The sequence below is a fragment of the Odocoileus virginianus genome, unplaced genomic scaffold (assembly GCF_023699985.2).
Source record: "Odocoileus virginianus isolate 20LAN1187 ecotype Illinois unplaced genomic scaffold, Ovbor_1.2 Unplaced_Scaffold_19, whole genome shotgun sequence".
NCBI classification, from domain to species: domain Eukaryota; kingdom Metazoa; phylum Chordata; class Mammalia; order Artiodactyla; family Cervidae; genus Odocoileus; species Odocoileus virginianus.
In genome coordinates this window covers 245,686-265,640 of record NW_027224281.1, presented here as the reverse complement: position 1 = coordinate 265,640, position 19,955 = coordinate 245,686, and the positions used below count along the sequence as shown (strand labels likewise).

At 38.6% G+C, this 19,955-nt stretch overlaps 1 protein-coding gene and 1 pseudogene across 1 annotated transcript; both read right to left on the bottom strand.

Annotated features, from left to right (window-relative positions):
* Nucleotides 1-3,525: 3,525 nt before the first annotated feature.
* On the bottom strand, nt 3,526-4,458 carry LOC110151622 (olfactory receptor 8B3-like). Its single transcript, XM_020905113.2, has one exon. It carries the CDS (start codon nt 4,456-4,458, stop codon nt 3,526-3,528), a length of 933 nt encoding a protein of 310 aa, XP_020760772.2.
* A 7,049-nt stretch (nt 4,459-11,507) lies between these two features.
* LOC110121991 (olfactory receptor 8B3-like) lies at nt 11,508-12,409 on the bottom strand (annotated as a pseudogene).
* Between the last annotated feature and the right edge of the window lie 7,546 nt (nt 12,410-19,955).

The following is a 19,955-nucleotide window of genomic DNA, read 5'->3' as shown; positions in this document are numbered from 1 at the left end:
AAACCAGATCTGAAAGAGACACGTGCACCCCAATGTTCATCACAGCACTGTTTATAATAGCCAGGACATGGAAGCAACCTAGATGCCCATCAGCAGACGAATGGATGAGGAAGCTGTGGTACATATACACCATGGAATATTACTCAGCCATTAAAAAGAATTCATTTGAATCAGTTCTAATGAGATGGATGAAACTGGAGCCCATATACAGAGTGAAGTAAGCCAGAAAGATAAAGACCATTACAGTATACTAACACATATATGTGGAATTTAGAGAGATGGTAATGATAACCCTATATGCAAAACAGTAAAAGAGACACAGATGTATAGAACAGACTTGTGGACTCTGTGGGAGAAGGTGAGGGTGGGATGTTTCAAGAGAACAGCATTGAAACATGTATATTATCTAGGGTGAAACAGATCACCAGCCCAGGTTGGATGCATGAGACAAGTGCTTGGGCCTGGTGCACTGGGAAGACCCAGAGGGATTGGGTAGAGAGGGAGGTGGGAGGGGGGATCGGGATGGGGAATACATGTAACTCCATGGCTAATTCATGTCAATGTATGACAAAAACCACTACAATATTGTGAAGTAATTAGCCTCCAACTAATAAAAAAAATAAATAAATAAATAAAATAAACATGGTTCCTTAAAAAAAATAAAATGAAATAAAGAGTAACTCTTTTATGTAATGAACAGATTTCATTCTAAGTTTGAGGCCCATGAAATGAAAGATTAGTGACCAGGCTTAACTCACTCTTCAGCTTAGTTCAGTTCAGTCACTCAGTCATGTCTGACTCTTTGTGACCCCCATGGACTGCAGCACTCCAGGCTTCCCTGTCCATCACCAACTCCTGGAGATTACTCAAACTCATGTCCAACCATCTCATCCTCTGTCACCCCCTTCTGCTACTGTCTTCAATCTTTCCCAGCATCGGAGTCTTTTCCAATGAGTCAGTTCTTCACATCAGGTGGCCCAAGTATTAGAGTTTCAGCATCATTCCTTCCAATGAATTTTCAGGAGTGTTTTCCTTCAGGATGGACTGGTTGGATCTCTTTGCTGTCCAAGGGACTCTCAAGAGTCTTCTCTAACACCACAATTCAAAAGTATCAAACCTTAAGCGCTCAGCTTTCTTTATAGTCCAGCTCCCATATCCATAGAACGTTACTGGAAAAGTCATACCTTTGACTAGAGGGACCTTTGTTGGCAGTCTTGGGAATCCTCAAATGGTTACAAAATACATAATAGAGTACATGCATCTGTATTCCTTAGGTTTCCAAATGGCTCAGTTAATTTCACTTGTTTAGATGCATTTGTTTCCATTCAAAGAAACAAGTTTATAGAAGGAAACACTAATTTAAACAAAGAAACAAAACTCTAACCAAGATCAACAATATTATGTAAGTAGAACTTGTTAAGGAAAAGTCAGTCATGTTCATATTGCAGTCAGGAGATGGAATATGAGTGGTCATCTAAAAATATAAGCCAAGGATTAAGCTATGCTGAACATCTCAAACAAACAAACAAAACAAGTCAAAAATCAGGTTTGCCAAATTTCAAAATACATAAATACTGACTGGAGATTAAGAGTGTTAAGTAATGAATATTATTCAAAATATCTTAGAAAATGATTACAGTGTCACTGATACAACATATTGAGGATTTTTAAAGTAGCATGTTTTTGCTTTCAAAAAATAATCCAACATTCTTGTCATAACATATTTTATTCTCCAAATAGTTCTTTCACATTGTCATTATTCTCCCAGCTGCAATTTGATGTTTCTGCACCTAAAATTCCACATGAATGTAGCACACAGAAGTCAACAAAACCAGAAATAATCCACTTGTTCAAAGGTCATCTAGTCCTGTTGGTTTAACATTTTAAATCATAAATAAATTAAGCTTTCATCTTATATAGATAAATTCTGTGATCTCGATGGTATCTAGGGTCTTGCACAAGAAGTGAGTCCATAGGTAAAAGTTTTCATTATCCAACACTTTTCTGTGTAATTTACTTCATCCCTTATTTATGCAATTACTCCTTACAATTTACCTCCTGTAACTGATGCCTTTTCTCTATCCATTTCCCCAAATGAGACCCCAGCTCTTCCACTTTCATTCTCCAAAACACTAATAATGTGTGCTCATTAAGCAAATCATTTTATCAAAGATTTATGAATAGTGAAATATATTTACAGTACTCGGCAAACAGGAAGCAGCTTCAGAATGAAAATGAAAATCACTCAGTAGTGTCCGATTCTCTGCAATCCCATGGAGTACAGAGTGCATAGAATTCTCCAGGCCAGAATAGTGGAGTAGGTTCCCTTCTCCAGGGGATCTTCCCAGCCCAGGGATCAAACCCAGGTCTCCTGCATTGCAGGTGGATTCTTTATCAGCTGAGCCACAAATGAAGCCCAGGTACCTAAATCTCATGGCCACGTCCCACACTGGGACATCTTATTTATTGGCCATATGCCTCCTTGAGTCCTGACATAATTACATGTTTCTGAGCATCCTTACTGCATGAGCCCTGCTCTCTGAAGTACAAACACTTGCAAGCATTCCACATTCAGGTTTTTAATTTTGCAGAAATAGTTCCCTTTTTGAGCAAATCATTTCTATAATATATAAGCTCAAAAGGCTTTCTCTTTCTGACAACAACAGCAAAAGACAATCAAACTGTTTTGCTATAAAGAAAAGAAAGGAATACCCAGCTTGAGAAAAATTCTGAGACGGAGGAGAATCAACTTTTAAATCAGGAATGTTTTCTTATATTTCATGCTCATTGAAATAGAATAACAGAATCAAGAGTGTATAGACTATGCTGAAGAATAATACACTTGAAGTCAAAATGATAAGAATTTAGTCTACAAACTTTCTTTCTAAAATTGTGTGACTTTAAGTAAATCATCATCCAGTCTTGGCTTCACTTTACCATTCATGCAAAACATTTTGATGATTGGTTATGAGTCAGTTTTACTTACAAAGGTGAAAAATAAAACTCTTTGCAAAAAGAAGCTTAACACTAAATGTTTACATATGGGAAAGGGATAATCCTTGATACTCTTAGAACCATCAATCTCTGGTATTTCAAGAAGGTATATATTGCCAAGTGAAATATGGAAAGATAAGAGTAGAAACAGAGTATCTTATTTATCCTTCTTATTGCAAGTTGATAGATTAAAAATATCCCTAGTGATATGTTTCAGTCTAGTACTATGTAATTCATTATTTGGAGGCCATTCATCTTTTCCCAGTGGAAAAATAATTTCAAAATGACAATAAAAAAAGATAATATATTCACTATTTAATATTATTACTATTTAAGAGAAAGAGATGATATGTATTTTGAAAACAGTGAGAAAAATTTATAAAAATGGTAATAAATTATTCAAACAAGACTCAAATTTCTTTAAAATACTAGGTTAAAAAATAGATTAAAAATGTGGTAAGAAGGTTGTCATTAAAATTAAAAACTCAACATCTCATGGTACAAGTTACTTGTGCACACAGACAGTTCTAATTAAAACTGTCTCCTACTCAGAGTTTTTCTCAGAGCAAGTTTAACATCTTTGTTCCGCAAGCTATAGATTAATGGGTTCATCATAGGAATCAAATTGGTATAAAAGACAGAAGAGATTTTCCCCTCTTCCATAGACACAGCAGAAGGTGGTTTGAGATACATAAATGCCCCTGATCCAAAGAAGAGAGAAACAGCAATGATGTGCGAACTGCAGGTGCTGAAGGCTTTGGACCTGCCCTCTGTGGAGCTGATGTGGAGGATGTTGATGAGGATGAGACCATAAGAGACAAAGATGGTGAGACTGGGCACAGTGATATTGATGCCCACTACAATGAAGACTTCCAGCTCACTGACATAGGTACTTGTGCAGGAGAGCTCGAGCAGAGGGAGGATATCACAGAAATAATGGTTGATGGTGTTTGCATCACAGAAGGTCAGTCTCAGCATGCATCCAGTGTGAGCCATGGCACCAGAAAACGCCATCAAGTAGGAAGCAAACATAAGCCTGGAACACACTTTAGGGGACATAACAACATTATACAAAAGTGGCTTACAGATGGCCACATAGCGGTCATAGGCCATTGATGTCAGCACATAGCATTCAGAAATGATAAAAAAGCAGAAAAAGTAAAGCTGGGTCATGCACCCCATGTAAGAAATAATATTCTTCTTTGATATGAAGTTAATCAGCATTTTGGGTGTAAATACAGAAGAATAACAGAGGTCTATGAAAGACAAGTTAAACAGGAAAAAGTACATGGGGGTGTGCAGATGTGAATTCAGTGCAATTAGGATTATCAATCCCAAATTTCCCAGCACAGTGACCATGTAGATTCCTAGGAACAGGAAGAATAGAGGGAGTTGGAGATCTGGCTGGTTGGTTAATCCCAACAGAATGAATTCGGTCACAAAAGAGCCATTTCCAGGAGCCATTCTTCTCTAAGGTGATCTGTGAGCACAGAAGAAAAAGGTTACATAGAGAACAATGACCCAATTTTCACACAATATCTCCTCTCACAAGTGGGATGTTTGGGCTGGGAATCTCTGAGAGTAACCCAGCCTTTCTCACAGAATTGTCTTACCTACTCTCTCATGGAACTGTGTTACCATTATCCTGAAACTGAGTGACAGGGAATTTCACTTTCTCGGGTCTTTGTAAACTAAGTAGGAAAGAGTATCAAAACGTAGCCTACAGAAGGAAGGAAATGACTGCCCTGTGTAGACTTGACTGCTTGGGAAAAAATCAAAAATTGGATAAAGGAGAGGTTTGGACCAGGATTGACTCATTCTTCCCACATCTCAACATTTCTCCTTTCACTTGGAATCTCCCCTCACCAGTAAGACTATAGGCAGAGACTAACGATTAGGTGCTGGTCTCTAAAGCAGATTAGACTTGGTGGGGTGGGAAGAAAGAAAATTGCTTCTTAACTAAAACTAAAAGGCCAGAGTCAATGGGGGGTTAACTCTTTGCCCCACATCACAAAGTTGTAATTGCAGATGAGTAAGACCTCCATCCATGGACAGAGAACTTACTGACTGATTTAATGCATCCTTTTAGGCCCCTAGTGTCTCTGAACATTCACTGATCCATGCCTTGAATAGAGATTTTTCTAAGTTTTATGTGAGTCTCAGGGTGCTAAATTGGAAATAAATTGCCATATCTTAGATCCTTGAACTTCCATTTCAAACAAGAAGGGCATGAATAAATGGAATTCAGAAACTCACCTTACTTTCTCCAGAAAACCCCAGGGCTTTCTTATCATTGGTTGTACACTCTGGTCTTAGTAGTGCAATTTCAGGTTCTGAAACTTTGGTTCCTTTGACTCTACATGACTCTACATGAAGCCCACATGTATTTTCTGATTTGACTTCATAATATTTTAGAAATATAGAACATAATTTCTGTTTATGACTTCCAGTTCACTCAAGCAACAGAGAATAATAAACATTCTTTATTATTATTTTTGCCACTTTGTAAGTCACAGATTTAATGTGAGTGTAATGCTATAATGAACTCAGTTATAAATGTGGCAGAAGCTTGCTCAGGCTCTTCCCCAGGGAAACATTCTATGTATAATAGGGACCTGGGGGGATTGCATTTGCATTCTGTACCTTAGTCTGTCCTCAGTACCTTAGAGATTCCATAGTTTACTCAAGTTTTCCCTTCACTTAGGGATTGTCCATTCACAAAAGGAGAGCCAAATCTCACATGTTCTGTTCATTTAGATTACAGAAATGAAGAGGAAGCCCTAGTCTCTCTTTTCCTACAAGAACAACTGATGCAAAAACAATTTATGTACCGAATATGTAGGATTCAGAAAATTGCCAAGAGAGTCTTTCATCCAGTTCATGCATGAAGCCAGACATATTGAAGTTGGGTGTAAGGGCAATGAGCAATTGCATTTCTGGACAATATGATTCAGAAATGAGTCCTAGCAAATCAGTGCTGGTGCTGTGCTTACTCACTCAGTCTTGTCCAACTCTTTGTGACCCTATGGACTGTCACCTGCCAGGTTCCTCTGTCCATGGGGATTCTCCAGGCAAGAATATTGGAGTGGGTTGCCATGCCCTCCTCCAGGGGATTTTCCCAACCAAAGGATCGAACCCATGTGTCATTCATTGCAGGTTGATTCTTTACCATCTGAGAAACTAGGGAAGCCCAAGAATACTGGAGTGGGTAGCTTATCCCTTTTCCAGGGGATCTTCCTGATCCAGGAATGGAATCAGGTTCCCCTGTATTGCATTTGGATTCTTTACCAGCTGGGCTAGCATGGAATCCCAATAAACTGGCCTATCAATGACTCACTTATAGGAAAAATGTTCCCTCTGAGATTTTCTAATCCATCAATTCTCTACACATTCTAGAAAATAACTCTTATTAAAGGAGTAAAAGAACACTAGGTCTTCAGGTGAAAGCTTTCTTGTAATTTAAATGGTTCTGAAATAACAATTTTCTTCTATATCAGAACTAGAACAGTGCAAAAACTCAGGTTTGTGAGTATCCTCACCATTTTTGGTTTCTGTACTGGGGTAGAGTTTATAGTGAGACTGTATCTCAGCCTGTTCTATCGACCTCAGTGTGGACTTTTTCTCACCTTACAAGGTGAAGAAAGTGCTCAGCAAGTTTTCAAATCTTTTTCAGATATGATTGTTTCATATATAGCTGTAGAATCACTGCATTCATGGAGGGAGGTGAGCTCAGGATCTTCCTATGTCACCATCTTGAACCATGTTCCCTAAAACTGGGCTTCTCTGATAGCTCAGTTGGTAAAGAATCTGCCTGCAATGCAGGAGACCCCAGTTCAATTCCTGGGTCAGGAAGATCTGCTGGAGAAGGGATAGGCTACTCACTCCAGTACTCTTGGGCTTCCCTTGTGGCTCAGCTGGTAAATACCCACCTGCAATGCAGGAGACCTGGGTTCGGTCCCTGGGTTGGGAAGATCCCCTGGAGAAGGGAAAGGCTACCCACTCCAGCATTCTGGCCTGAAGAATTCCATGGACTGTATAGTCCCTGGGGTTGCAAAGAGTCGGACATGACTGATCAACTTTCACTTTCACTAAATGTATACAGTCATTTTTTTCCTCAATAAAACTGCAAAAGTATGATAAAGTCATCAAATAAGATATTTTATTTTTAAATGACAGAAAATGTATGGCCATTGAATTTCCCTGTTGGTCCAGTAGTAAAGAATCCACCTGCCAATGCAGTAGACATGAGTACAATTCCTGATACAGGAAGATTCCACATGTCCTGGTACAACTAAGTCCATTCACCACAACTGAGCCCTCGGGCCAGAACAACTGAAGCCCATGCTCTAGAGTCCAAGAGCGGCAACTACTGAGTTCACGAGCCACAACTTGAGAGCAACCCTCACTCGCCACAACTAGAGACAGCCCAGATACATGTTTGGAACAACTTAAGTATGGGATTCTGTCTCTCCAATTGTAAATTTAATGAAATCTAAACAGAGATCAAGGGCTCTTAATATTAAAAATTTAGTGCCACATTGATCTGGGCTGTTGTGAGAGCACTTTGAAGGCTTAATACAATAAAAGGTAAAAATGTCTTCATTTTTATATTGGTTGCATGATGAAGTGATAATGTTTTGGGTCTATTGAGATACAGGAAACATTATTTTAATTAATGTCACATCTTTCTCTTTTGCCTTTATAATTTGGCTAGCAGAAAATTTGAAATCACATGTAAAAGGACTTGAAGTATATTTAAATTGGATATTGCTATAATCATTTTTTTTTTTAATTTCCTTCCCATTTAGGTCACTACAAAGAACTGAATAGAGGTTTTTGTGCTATACGAGAGGTTCTCATTAGTTATCTAGTGTATACATAGCAGTGTTTATACGTCAGTCCCAATGTCCTAATTCATCCCACCTCCTCTTCTTTTTGTTGTTGCTGTTCAGTTTCCCAGTCTTGTCTGACACTTTGCGACTCCATGGACTACAGCACACCAGGCTTCCCTATCCTTCACTATCTCCCAGAGTTTGCTCAAACTCATGTCCATTGAGTTGATGATGCCATCCAACCATCTCATCCTCTGTCGTCCCCTTGTCCCCCTGCCCTCAGTCTTTCTTAGCATCAAGGTCTTTTCCAATGAGCTCATTCTTTGCATCAAGTGGCCAAAGTTTTGGAGTTTCAGCTTCAGCATCAGTCCTTCCAACGAGTATTCAGGGTTAATTTCCTCTAGGATTGAGTGGTTTCATCTCCTTTCTGTCCAAGGGATTCTCTGTGACCCCATGAGCTGTAGCCCACCAGGTTCTTATGTCCATGGGGATTCTCCAGGCAAGAATACTGGAGTGGGTAGTCATTCCCTCTCCAGGGGATCTTCCTGACCTAGGGATCTAACCCAGGTCTTCCATGTTGCAGGATGATTCCTTACCCATCTGAGCCACCAGGGAAGCCTCTTCCCTTCTTAGTACCCATAAGTTTGTTCTCTACATCTGTGACTCTATTTCTGCTTTACCATTTTAACTAATGGTCGTTAATCTCTACCATTTTTCAGGATGTAATTTAGGAATTTTTTGGTCTGTGATTCAGAGGACCATTTTTGTCAAAACTAGAAAACCAGAGCTTCCAGCTCTGTTTAGTACATAAGTACTGTCACATTCCATAATTAACCTGATGGACTCTCAGTTGTGAAAATTTCAACAGTTTCCCTTGTTACTCATCGGCTCCATTCACATACATTAAAAAAGCAAAAACAACTAAGAATAGCTATGCTGTGTAAGTAAAATATCCTAACTTGATTTCCCTCTTTTGAAAGAAGTACAAATAGATAGACACAGTACTTATTTGTAACTAAAATGTGTTCAAATTGCCCAACTCTCTAAGTTATCTCCTTAGAAATGTCACCACTCTTTATTATAACAATTACTATTTAAGTAATTTTTTCCAATTAGTCAAAGACAAATTACTTTCAAGAAAACTTATTTTTTTTCTGTAAATAAAGCACATTTCATTTGCATTTTGATGTTCATGACAGATTAGTAACTGGGTTTCAGCCACTCTTGTGGCCACCTCAAATTATGATAGAACATATAACCTAGTGGACACACCTCTGTGATGTCCACAGATTTCCAAATACCACTTGGATATTATTTATACCTGCTTATATATACTTTTCTTTCAGCAAAGAAAACAAGTTTTTTTAAATGAAGAGTAAGTAAAAGAAAGGGGAGAAAGCAGAAAGCTTCAGCCGAGACCAAATATTTCACATAATTAGAACTTGTAAAGTTAAAATAAATTGTGTTAATAGTGGGATCAAGGGAAGGGAATGAGTGGTCTTTTTAAACTAAGAAAGGATTTAACAATCACAACATCCAAAAAACTAACAGACAAACAAACCAGTTATGCTGAATTTTAAAATAATTGAATAGTGAGTGGAGACTAGGAATGTGGCAAATGGTGAATATCATCAAAGGCATCTAGAAAATATTTAAATTCTCACTTGATACATTCAGTTGAGGATTTTTAGAGTTGCCTTTTTTAACCTTTTTTCCCCCAGAATGATAATAATTCAGGATTCTTTCCAGAAGTCATGGTCACAACTTGGTTCATTCATCCAATTTTTTTTTAATTTCTTTAATTTCTCATTGCTATACCAACTGTGGTTCAAGATTTTCATACTTAAATATCCAAATGGAAATAGCATATGAAAGCCAACAAGAAGGTGCTATTTAGTCATCTCCGAGTCCTCCAGTCCTGTGGGTTTAGTTTATTCTTTCTTTTAATTTAAGTAAAGTATGCTTTTATCATCCAAATAGATTATGTGACCTCCACAATAAATCTAGGGTCTTCCAGAATGTAGAAAGCAACAGGTAAGTCTTCCATTATCTACTATTCTTCATTCTAAATTCCTTTTTTGTAAATTGAGTTCCAGTTATCCCTAGCTATTTTATCTGCTGGGGCTTCCAGGTGGCTCAGTGGTAAAGAATCTGCCTGTCAGTGCAGGAGACAAGGTTCAATCCCCAGGTTGGGAAGATCCCCTGGAGAAGGAAGTGGCTACCCACTCCAGTATTCTTGCCTGGAAAATCCCATGGACAGAGGTGCCTGGCAGGCTAGAGTCCATCAGTTCACAGAGTTGGATGTGACTTAAGCTATTGAACAATAATTTTATCTCCTGAAGAGCTGTCCTCTCTCTACCTGCTTCCCAAACATGGCTGTAACTTTTCCATCTTCATTTCCAAACACCACCAATTTATGGACATTGTGCATTATAATTTTATCAAGGCCTTATGGACACCGGAATGTATTTACAATACTCAATGGGATATAAATTCAGATTGAAATTGTATCATGACCACTCCCAAGGGGGACCTCTTATTTACTGCCCATGTGTCTGTCTCGGTCCTGACATATTGCATGATTTAGGCTTCTTTTTCTCACATTCTTTTTCTCACATACTGTTCCTGAATTACAGATAGTTGCAAACCTTCTAAATTCAATTCTTTAAATTTTTTTTTCAGAAAAACTAACTTCCTTGTTTGAATCAATCTGCTCCCCAATATATTAACCCCAAAGTTTTCCTAGATCCCAACAAAAAGAACAATCAAGCTATTTTTCTACAAAATAACTAAAAAGTGATAGCCACATTGAGAGAAATTCATTTATCATCTTAGGGCAAGGCAGAGTCACTTTTGTGTGTGTGTGTGTGTGTTATATGTTTAAGATTTATTTACATTTCTTTTAATTGACCATTTTTGAAATTAGCAATGTTTCCTCATATTCTACCATTACTGAAATAAAAGTAATAGAAGAAAGTAACAGCAAAATAGATTACAAAGTAGCAAACTTGAAATCAGGTTTTCTTTGTAAAGTTAGGTGACTGAAGTAAATCTAACCACTCTAAACTTAACTTTTCCATGCATACAATAAATATAGTTTGATGAACTGTTATGCCTATGCTTGACTGTACAAAGGTTAAAAAAAAAAATCCTTTGCCAAAAGAAGCTTGAAGCATAACCTTTATATACGTAAAATGGATTATCCTTGATAGTGACCATAGAAACTTTAAACTCTGGCGTTCTTGAAAAGAGCATGAAAAGAGTAGAAATATTTAATTCATACTTTTAATAGCAAGTGGTAGATAAAAACACCCTCGATGATACAAAGTCACTCTATTGTTATAGAATGCCATTATTTGAAAACCATGCATAATGTTCCAAAGGAAAAAAAAGAGTTCAGAAGTGACAATGATATAAAAAGATGGAGATAATGTTATGATTTAATTAATGCTATTACTAAACAGGAACAAAAAGGGTAGAGAAGATATTTTGGTAATCATGAGAAAAAAAAAAAGACCTACTCCAAAAAGACTAGAAATTACTTATAAAAAAGACTCAAATTTCCTTTATCAAGTTAAGGAAAAAATAGGATTAAAAGGCTGCCATAAATAATATATAATTGCAGCACACAATCGCCTTGTCATATAACCAACTGCACAGACAGATACTCTTTGATCAAAACTATCTCATACTCAGGGTTTTTTCCAGAGCAAGTATAATGTCTTTGTTCCTCAAGCTATAAATTAAGGGGTACAGCAAGGGAATGGTATTGATATAAAAGACAGAAGAAATTTTTCCCTCACCCTTTGACCCAGCAGAAGATGGTTTGAGATACACAAATGCACCTGATCCAAAGAACAGGGAAACAGCAATTATGTGGGAACTGCAGGTGCTGAGGGCTTTGGATCTTCCTTCCATGGACTTGATGCGGAGGATGCTGGAGAAGATGAGACCATAAGAGACAAAGATGATATTGATGGCCACCACAATGGAAATTACCAGCTCATTGACATGAGGACTTGTGCAGAAGAGCTGGAGAAGAGGCAGCATGTCACAGAAAAAAAAGCTAATGAAATTTGCATCACAGAAAGTCAGTGTCAACATAGAGTGTGAACTGGGGTACCAGAAAATGCCATCAAGTAGGAACCAAGGAAAAGGCTGGAACACACTTTAGGGGACATGATAACATTCTAAAAAAGTGGGTTACAGATGGCCACATAGTGGTCATAGGCCATTGATGTCAGAACATAGATTTCAGAAATAGCAAAAAAACACAAGTAAAGCTGGGCCATGCACCCCATGTAAGAATAATGTTATTCTTTGACATGAAGGTAACCAGCATTTTTGGTGTAAACACAGAAGAATAATGGAGATCTGTGAAGGACAAATTAAAGAGGAAAAAGCACATGGGGGTGTGTAGATGTGAATTCATCCCAATTAAAGTTATCATGCCCAAGTTTCCCAACACAGTGACTGTTATATGTTACTAGGAACAGGAAGAACAAAGGGGATTGGAGATCTGGTTGGTCTGTTAACCCCAATAGAAGGAATTCAGTCCCAAATGAACCATTTCCAGAAGCCATTCTTCTCTAAGAGAACCTGTGGACAGAGGAGAAAGAATTACACAGAGAAAAATTCAACTTTCCCACAACATCTAAAGAATGTTGCATGCACTGGCAAGATCTGAGATCTGACCAATGTGGACGATGCTCTATTTTATCATTATCATGAAACTGAGTGACATGGGTGTTCCCTTGTTAGGCTTTATGAGCTATATGAGCAAAAAGTATAAAAAGTTAGCCTACAGCATGTAGCACTTTGCTTCCCTATGCAAATGACTGCTGTAAAAACCACAGGATTGTGGAGAAGTTTGGACCAAGACATAGCCACCCTTCTCTCTTTCATCAATTCTTCCTTCACATGACCCTTCTCTTCACCAGTAAAACTGTGGCAGCAACCCCACCAACTTGGTACTGACCTCCAACACAGATTAGGCTTGGTGGAGGGGGAATCAAGAAGATTTTCTAAACCAAAACTAAGGAAATCTAGGAGGGATTAACTTACCGCTCCATGTCACAAAGTAGAAACCATAAATACAGAAGAGTGAGATGTCCACGATGGAGCTGACTGAGATAATGCATTCTCTGAGCGAAATAATGTCTTTAAACTTTCCCAGCACCCTTCTTTTAATGTATTCTTCTGTCAGTTTCACTGAATCCCAGGGCTACAAAAATGAAAAAGAAAGTCATCTATCTTAGTTCCCTGAACACTTATCACAAAAGGAGGGTATTAATATAAGTGGAATTCAGAAACTCACCTTCCTTAGGCCATTAAACCATGCAGTTTCCTTATCTGAGTTCTTACCCCCATGTCTTGGAAGAGCAACTTCAGGCTCTGAGACTTTCTTTCCTTTGCTTCTAAGAGGATGCAGCCTACACTTAATTTCTGATATGTACCATAAATCTTTCAGAACTACAGCTCATAATTTTTGAGCAAAATTGAGTTTTTATTATTATCATCTTTGCCACTTGGTAAGACTCAGAACTCGATGGACATGAGTTTGAGTGAAGTCCGGGAGTTGGTGATGGACAGGGAGGCCTGGCGTGCTGCGATTCATGGGGTCGCAAACAGTTGGACATGACTGAGCAACTGAACTGAACTGAAGTGAACTGAAGCCACAGAAGACTTAAAGTGAGTGTAATGATGTCATACACTCAGTTATCCCAGGGCAGAAGCTTGCTCAGACACTTCCTCAGGAAAACATTCCAGGTGTAATAGGGACCTGAGGGGATTTTATTTACAAATATGACCATTATGTGTTTTTTGTCACTTAGGGATTTCAATGTTTACTCAAGTTTTCCCTTCACTATTGGGATTATTGACTTCACTGGCAGTCCAGTGGTTAAGACTCTGAGCTTCCAATGCAGGGGGCACAGGTTTGATCCCTGGTCGGGGAACTAAGATCCCACATCGGGGAACTAAGATCCCACATGCCACGTGGTGCAGACAAAATATATTTTGAGTTTCCCTGGTGGCTCAGCTGGTAAAGAATTTGTCTGCAGTGTGGGAGACCTGGGTTCAATCCCTGGGTTGGGAAGATCCCCTGGAGAAAGGAATGGCTATCCATTCCAGTATTTTGCCCTGGAGAATTCCATGGACTGTATAGTCCATGGGGTTGAAAACAGTCAGACACAGTTGAGTGACTTTCACTTTCATAGAGATTATACATCCCCCAAGGAAAAGCTGAAAATAAATTCCTGTTATCTATTCAGCAAGATGACAGAAAAGCAAGCCCTAGAACCATCTACCCGCCCTCCCACCCCCACCCCATGAACACACTGATTCAGAAACATTTCAGGCACAGATTTCCTTTGTAAGAAATCCAAAGAGTCATTAAAAAGATCCAGCTCCTAGTAATGTGTGAAACCAGTTATACAGAAACTGTTAGAGAAATTCAGGAAATCCTCTTTTCAAAGTACTTATTCTTCCAAAGAACTTTCAGGTTGGGACCAACTCCCCAGTTCTAGCTTCTCCCTGGGGAAGGAAAGGTATGCACTATGTGGCCAATGCCCCAAGGCCAGAAGATAGGCTTCAAGACTGCCTGTGTCAGAAAGCATAGGGGACCCAGGATACAGAATTCTGTGGCTATCCTGGGTAAGAGAGAACCACCCAGGGCTGGAAGTCACTATAGCTCCCCCTCACCAGATCAGCATAGAACAAAATATTGAAAACCCCTCTCTTATAGCTTTCCCTGGAGAGGAAGGAAGTGCACCATACATCTCATGACACAGCATATCTGGGGGCTGCATGTGGACTTGGCTTCGGTCTTGCTTGTTTTAGACCACTGAGGCGACCGAGCATACTTGGAATACCTGGAAGCCCACTAAGAGTAAAGAGAGAAGGCTGAACTGACACAGAGGTTGAGCAGTCCACACTGGCCAGGCTTATTAGTGCTTTCTTCAGTACAATGCCAGCCCATAAAAATTAGGACAGGTGGGTGTTCAGTGTAACATGCAGACACCAAAGCAGAGAGTCAATAAAGATGAAAACTAGTTGAAATATTTTCCAAAAGAGATTAAGATAAAGCATTCCAAACTGACTTTAATAGAATGGATATGTAAATTACCTGACATAGAATTCAAAAATGTATCACGCTTACTGTAATCAGAGAATAATACATAAACAAAGTGAGAATTTCACAAAGATACAGAAAACTTAAAAATACTAAACAGGAATCATGGAGCTAAAGAACAGAATAGAGAGAACAGTCACTCAGTCCTGTCCGACTCTTTGTGACCCCATGGACTATAGTCTGCCAGGCTCCTCTGTCCATGGAATTCTCCAGGCAAGAATACTAGAACGGGTTTATCCTTCTCCAGGGTATCTTACCAACCTAGGGATTGAACCCTCACCTCTTTCACTGCAGGAGGATTCTTTACCGTCTGAGCCAGCAAGGAAGCCTAAAGAATACATACACATTTATTTACACACACGCATATTTAGTAGGGCTACCCTAGTGGCTCAGTGGTATGGATCCACCTATAAAGGAAATGTGGGTTCAATCCCAGGGTCAGGAAGATACGCTGGAGAAGAAACTGGCAACCCACTCCAGGATTCTTTCCTGGGAAATCCCATGGACAGAGGAGTCTGCTGGGCTTCACTCCATGGGGTCACAGAAGAGTCAGACACAACTTAGCAAATAAACAACATTTATAGGGAAAAACAGTATCATTTTTACCTATATAGCAGGGTCCTCTTAGTAGTAAAAGAAAGTACCAGACTCTGAGATTTGTCAAACTGCACAGAATAAGCAGTGCTCACAATTCAAAACCCAGAACAATGACCTGTGCTACCACAAATATGGGATATTTTTTGCAAGGCAACTCTAAAGGGAGAAATATTGAAAAGGTTAAAAGACATTGTATGAAATAAATAAAAATACAATAAAATAAATCTGGGGCTTCCCTGGTGGCTTAGATGTTAAAGGATCTGCCTACAATGCAGGAAACCCAGGTTCAATCCCTGGGTTGAGAAGATCCCCTGGAGAAAGGAATGGCAACCCACTCCAGTATTCTCACCTGGAGAATTCCATGGGAATTCAGGACAGAGAAGCCTGGTGGTCCCAGCCCATAGGATGGCAAAGAGTCAGACATGATTGGGAACACACACACACACACACACACACACACACACAGAGTAAAATCTACAGATCGGGGTACTTATAAAAAACCACAATGTATCTCTCAAAGTTGTGGATCCAAGGAAGTCCAAGATCAAGGCATTGGAAGATTGAGAGTCTGATGAGGTCCCTCTGCCTGGTTCACAGCCTGCCATTTCTTGCTATATCCTCTCAGGACCAAAGAGAAAGGAGACCTCTCTGCTGTCTCTTTTACAGAAGCACTGATCCCATCCATGAGAGCTCTATCCTTATGATGTGATCAACTACCACAGTTCTCACTTCCTAAGGCCATCACATTGAGGATTAGGTTTCAACATATGAATTTCAGGAGGACACAAACATTCAGTCTGCAGTAATCTTCACTCAAAGATTACACATTTTGACATTTTAATTTTAGGTTTCACTTTGAATTTTTTCCTTCATTCTTTGTATCTACAACCTAAGATCTATGTTTAGGATCATTACAGTATATCACATTGTATTTTGAAAATGCTATCCTCACACAGTTAGGTAGAATGGGGAAAATCATGATGTAGCATTTTGGAAAAGAATCCAAATAAATAGAAAATTATTAATTATGTGAATTGCGATTAGATATCCTGCTAGGAAACTCCAGAAATGTTTAGTCCATGGCTGATTCATGTCAATGTATGGCAAAAGCCACTACAATATTGTAAAGTAATTAGCTTCCAACTAATAAAAATAGATGAAAAAAAAAAAGAGAGAGAGAGAGAGACACCAGACTCTCTTCACAAGAATCATTTTAACTACCAAAACTCCCCATTTCAAAGCAAGTAGCCATGATTAAGGGATATTCTTTTAGTCAAATCTCGTCATATTTTGAATTTTTAAACAAACGAAAGAATAGAAATCCTGGCTGCAAACGCAATGGATAATTGCATTTCTGGACAACAGAACTTAGAAATGTGTCCTAGCAAATCCCACAATGTTACAGTACATGTATTATTAGAAGAGAAGTGCAATTATCTGGGGTTTACCCTACTATGCATATCAACAGTCCTATCAATAACTTATAGGAAAAAGGTTTTCTCTTAGATTTACTAGTTCATATAAATAAATTGTCTACATAGTTTAAAACATAACTCTTGGCAAAGGAAAGAGAGGACACTGGGTTTTAGGGGACAGGTTTCTTAAAATTTCAAGTATCCTAAAATAAGCTTTCCTTCTGTATCAGAACTACAACCTTGTGTGAAAAAAATAATGTGCTAATTGTCCCTGTGTATTAAGGAATAGAGTTATAAGGTATGAAACATTTCCTATCAGTGAAGAGAATTAGTCTCAGTTGGAAATTGTTTCAGCAATAATCTAAGTAAACAGCTCCCTCTGATGGGGACTTCTGTCTTAAATAATACTGGAACTAACTTAAAAGAAAAAAAAAATGCTCTAAGAAATATACCAAGAATATAGAAGAGATTTTCCTAGAAACACACAACCTACCAAAAATGAATCAAATAAAGATCTGTGGCAAACAAAAGAGTAAAATTGGACCATTATCTTACACCAAACACAAAAATTAATTCAAAATAGATTAAAGAATTAAGTGAAAGACCTAAAACCATAAAATTTCTAGAAGAAAACACAGGCGGTAACCTCCAAACAATCCTAGAAATGTTTTTTAATTAATTAATCAATTTTTAATGAAAGCATAGTTGATTTACATTGTTATATTAATCTCACATTAGTTATATTAACAGCATAGTTATTCACTTATTTAAATTTTTGTGTTTCATTTATAAGTGAAAAATGTAGAATATATCTTTCTCTATATGACTTATTTCACTAAGCAAAATAACTTCCCAAGTCCACCAGTCTTGCAAATAGCAAATTTTTTTTTTTTTTGACTGATTAGTACCTACTGCATATATATTCCAAATCTGCTTCATACCCATTCATTTACTAATGAACACAGGTTGCTTCCACATCTTGGAAGTTATAAATAATGCTGCTATGAGCAATGGGGTTGGAATTAGTGTTTTCATTTTCTTCAGATATATACCCAGAAGTAGGAATTGCTGGATCATACAGTGATTCTATTTTTACTTTTCTGAGGAACCTCCATAATGTCTCACATAATGACTGTATCAGTTTACGTTCCAGCCAGACTCCATGTGGATCTCTCTTTACAGCCTTGGTTGTGAACAGCTGTTCTGCTTGTCCCCAGGCTGATTTCAGCAAGAGCTGCTCTATATGTGCTTGTAGTCTGATATATTCTTCAGGGAAGGTGAACCCACTGTCTTCCTACTCTGCTATCTTGATCTCCCTTTTTATATTTGTAGTTTTGATTGTTATAGGCAATCTCTGTGCTGAGGGTCAGGCTCAAGCAAAACAAGTTCTCTGGTCTTTCTGAGCCTGCACCTCTCACTGCACATGCATGAAGACTTTCTAATTTTTTGTGTGTATGCTTCTTAAAAGTCCCAATCTTTAATGTCTGGCTCCCAAAAGACAAAAAAAAAAAAAAAAAAAAGAAGATGGGAGGGATACAAGGTACTGGTCTTTAAATTCCCTGAAACTCACTTCAGCTGGGCTGGGGAGGCGGGGAGGGAGGGGCAAAGCCATGGTGGGGAGATGCACCAATTATGGCTGGTCTCCTCTCTGCGCCTCTGATTCAGAAGCAACAATCAATGATCAGAGAACAGACACTGGATATTTGGAGGAAAATGTCCTATTTACCACCTGGCTCCCATAAGCATTCTTGCAAAATTCAACTGGAACTTATGCATGTGGGTTAGCCATAGAGTTGTGTGGGGGCATGGGTACCTGCACTACAGTGAAGTGACTGAAATCAACCACAATTAACTGTTCACGTTTCCTGGAAGTTGTGAGGCTTCAATAGACTACGCAGCTCCAAAACAGTTATATAAGAGATTCTGGCAGTGCAATTGTTTTTAAGTGGCGAAATATTTGCTGTGCTTCCTATTTGCCCTCTTCCTAGGATCCTCCTCCTTCCCCTTTTACATAGCAATCCATTTCCTTTCACAGCTACCCTCCAGCTCATCAACCCAGTTATACATGTTTAAACCTGGCATACCCTCTCATATTTTCTTACTTGTTCGATATACTCAAATACATTGAGAGGGGCTATGTCCTTGATTTAAGAGAAATATTATTTGAAAGAGTATCTGACCTCTTGTTTTTGAAGAGCATTTCTGACCATTTAAAACAACTTCATCGAAACCTCTTCAGTGTTCTATGCTGTAAACATAATTTATCCAACCATCTCACATAGACAGATTTTATATACTTCTAGTTCTTATCATCAAAAGCAATGACAAAATAAACACCAGTATACATACATCATTTTATGTCAGTTCTTTTACTTCAATAACATCCCAGAAGGTTGTCTTTCTGTGTGTTATATAAACCAAATATTTTTCTAAAGTGAGTCAGTCAGTCAGTTCAGTTACTAAGCCTTGGACTCTTTGGAACCCCATGGATGGCAGCACACCAGGCTTCCCTGTCCATCACCAGATCCCAGAGTTTGCTCAAACTCATGTCCACAGAGTCAGTGATGCCATCCAACCATCCCATCCTCTGTCGTCCCCTTCTCCTCCTGCCTTCAATCTTTCCTAGCATCATGGTCTTTTCAAATGAGTCAGTCCGTCACATCAGGTGGCCAAAGTATTGGAGTTTCACCTTCAGTATCAGGCCCTTCCAATGGATATTCAGGACTAATTTCCTTTAGGATTGACTGGTTGGATCTCCTTGCCATCCAAGGGACTCTGAAGAGTCTTCAACACCACAGTTCAAAAGCATCAGTTCTTCAGCACTCAGCTTTCTTTATGGTCCAACTCTCACATCCATACATGATCACTGGAAAAATCACAGCTTTGACTAGACAAACATTTGTCGGCAATGTCTCTGCTTTTTAATATGCTGTCTAGGTTGGTCATAGCTTTTCTTCCAAGGGGCAAGCATCTTTTAATTTCATG

Bases quoted from the DNA above. Each gene is read 5' to 3' on its own strand.
- LOC110151622 (XM_020905113.2), bottom strand. From the start codon at position 4,458: ATGGCTCCTGGAAATGGCTCTTTTGTGACCGAATTCATTCTGTTGGGA.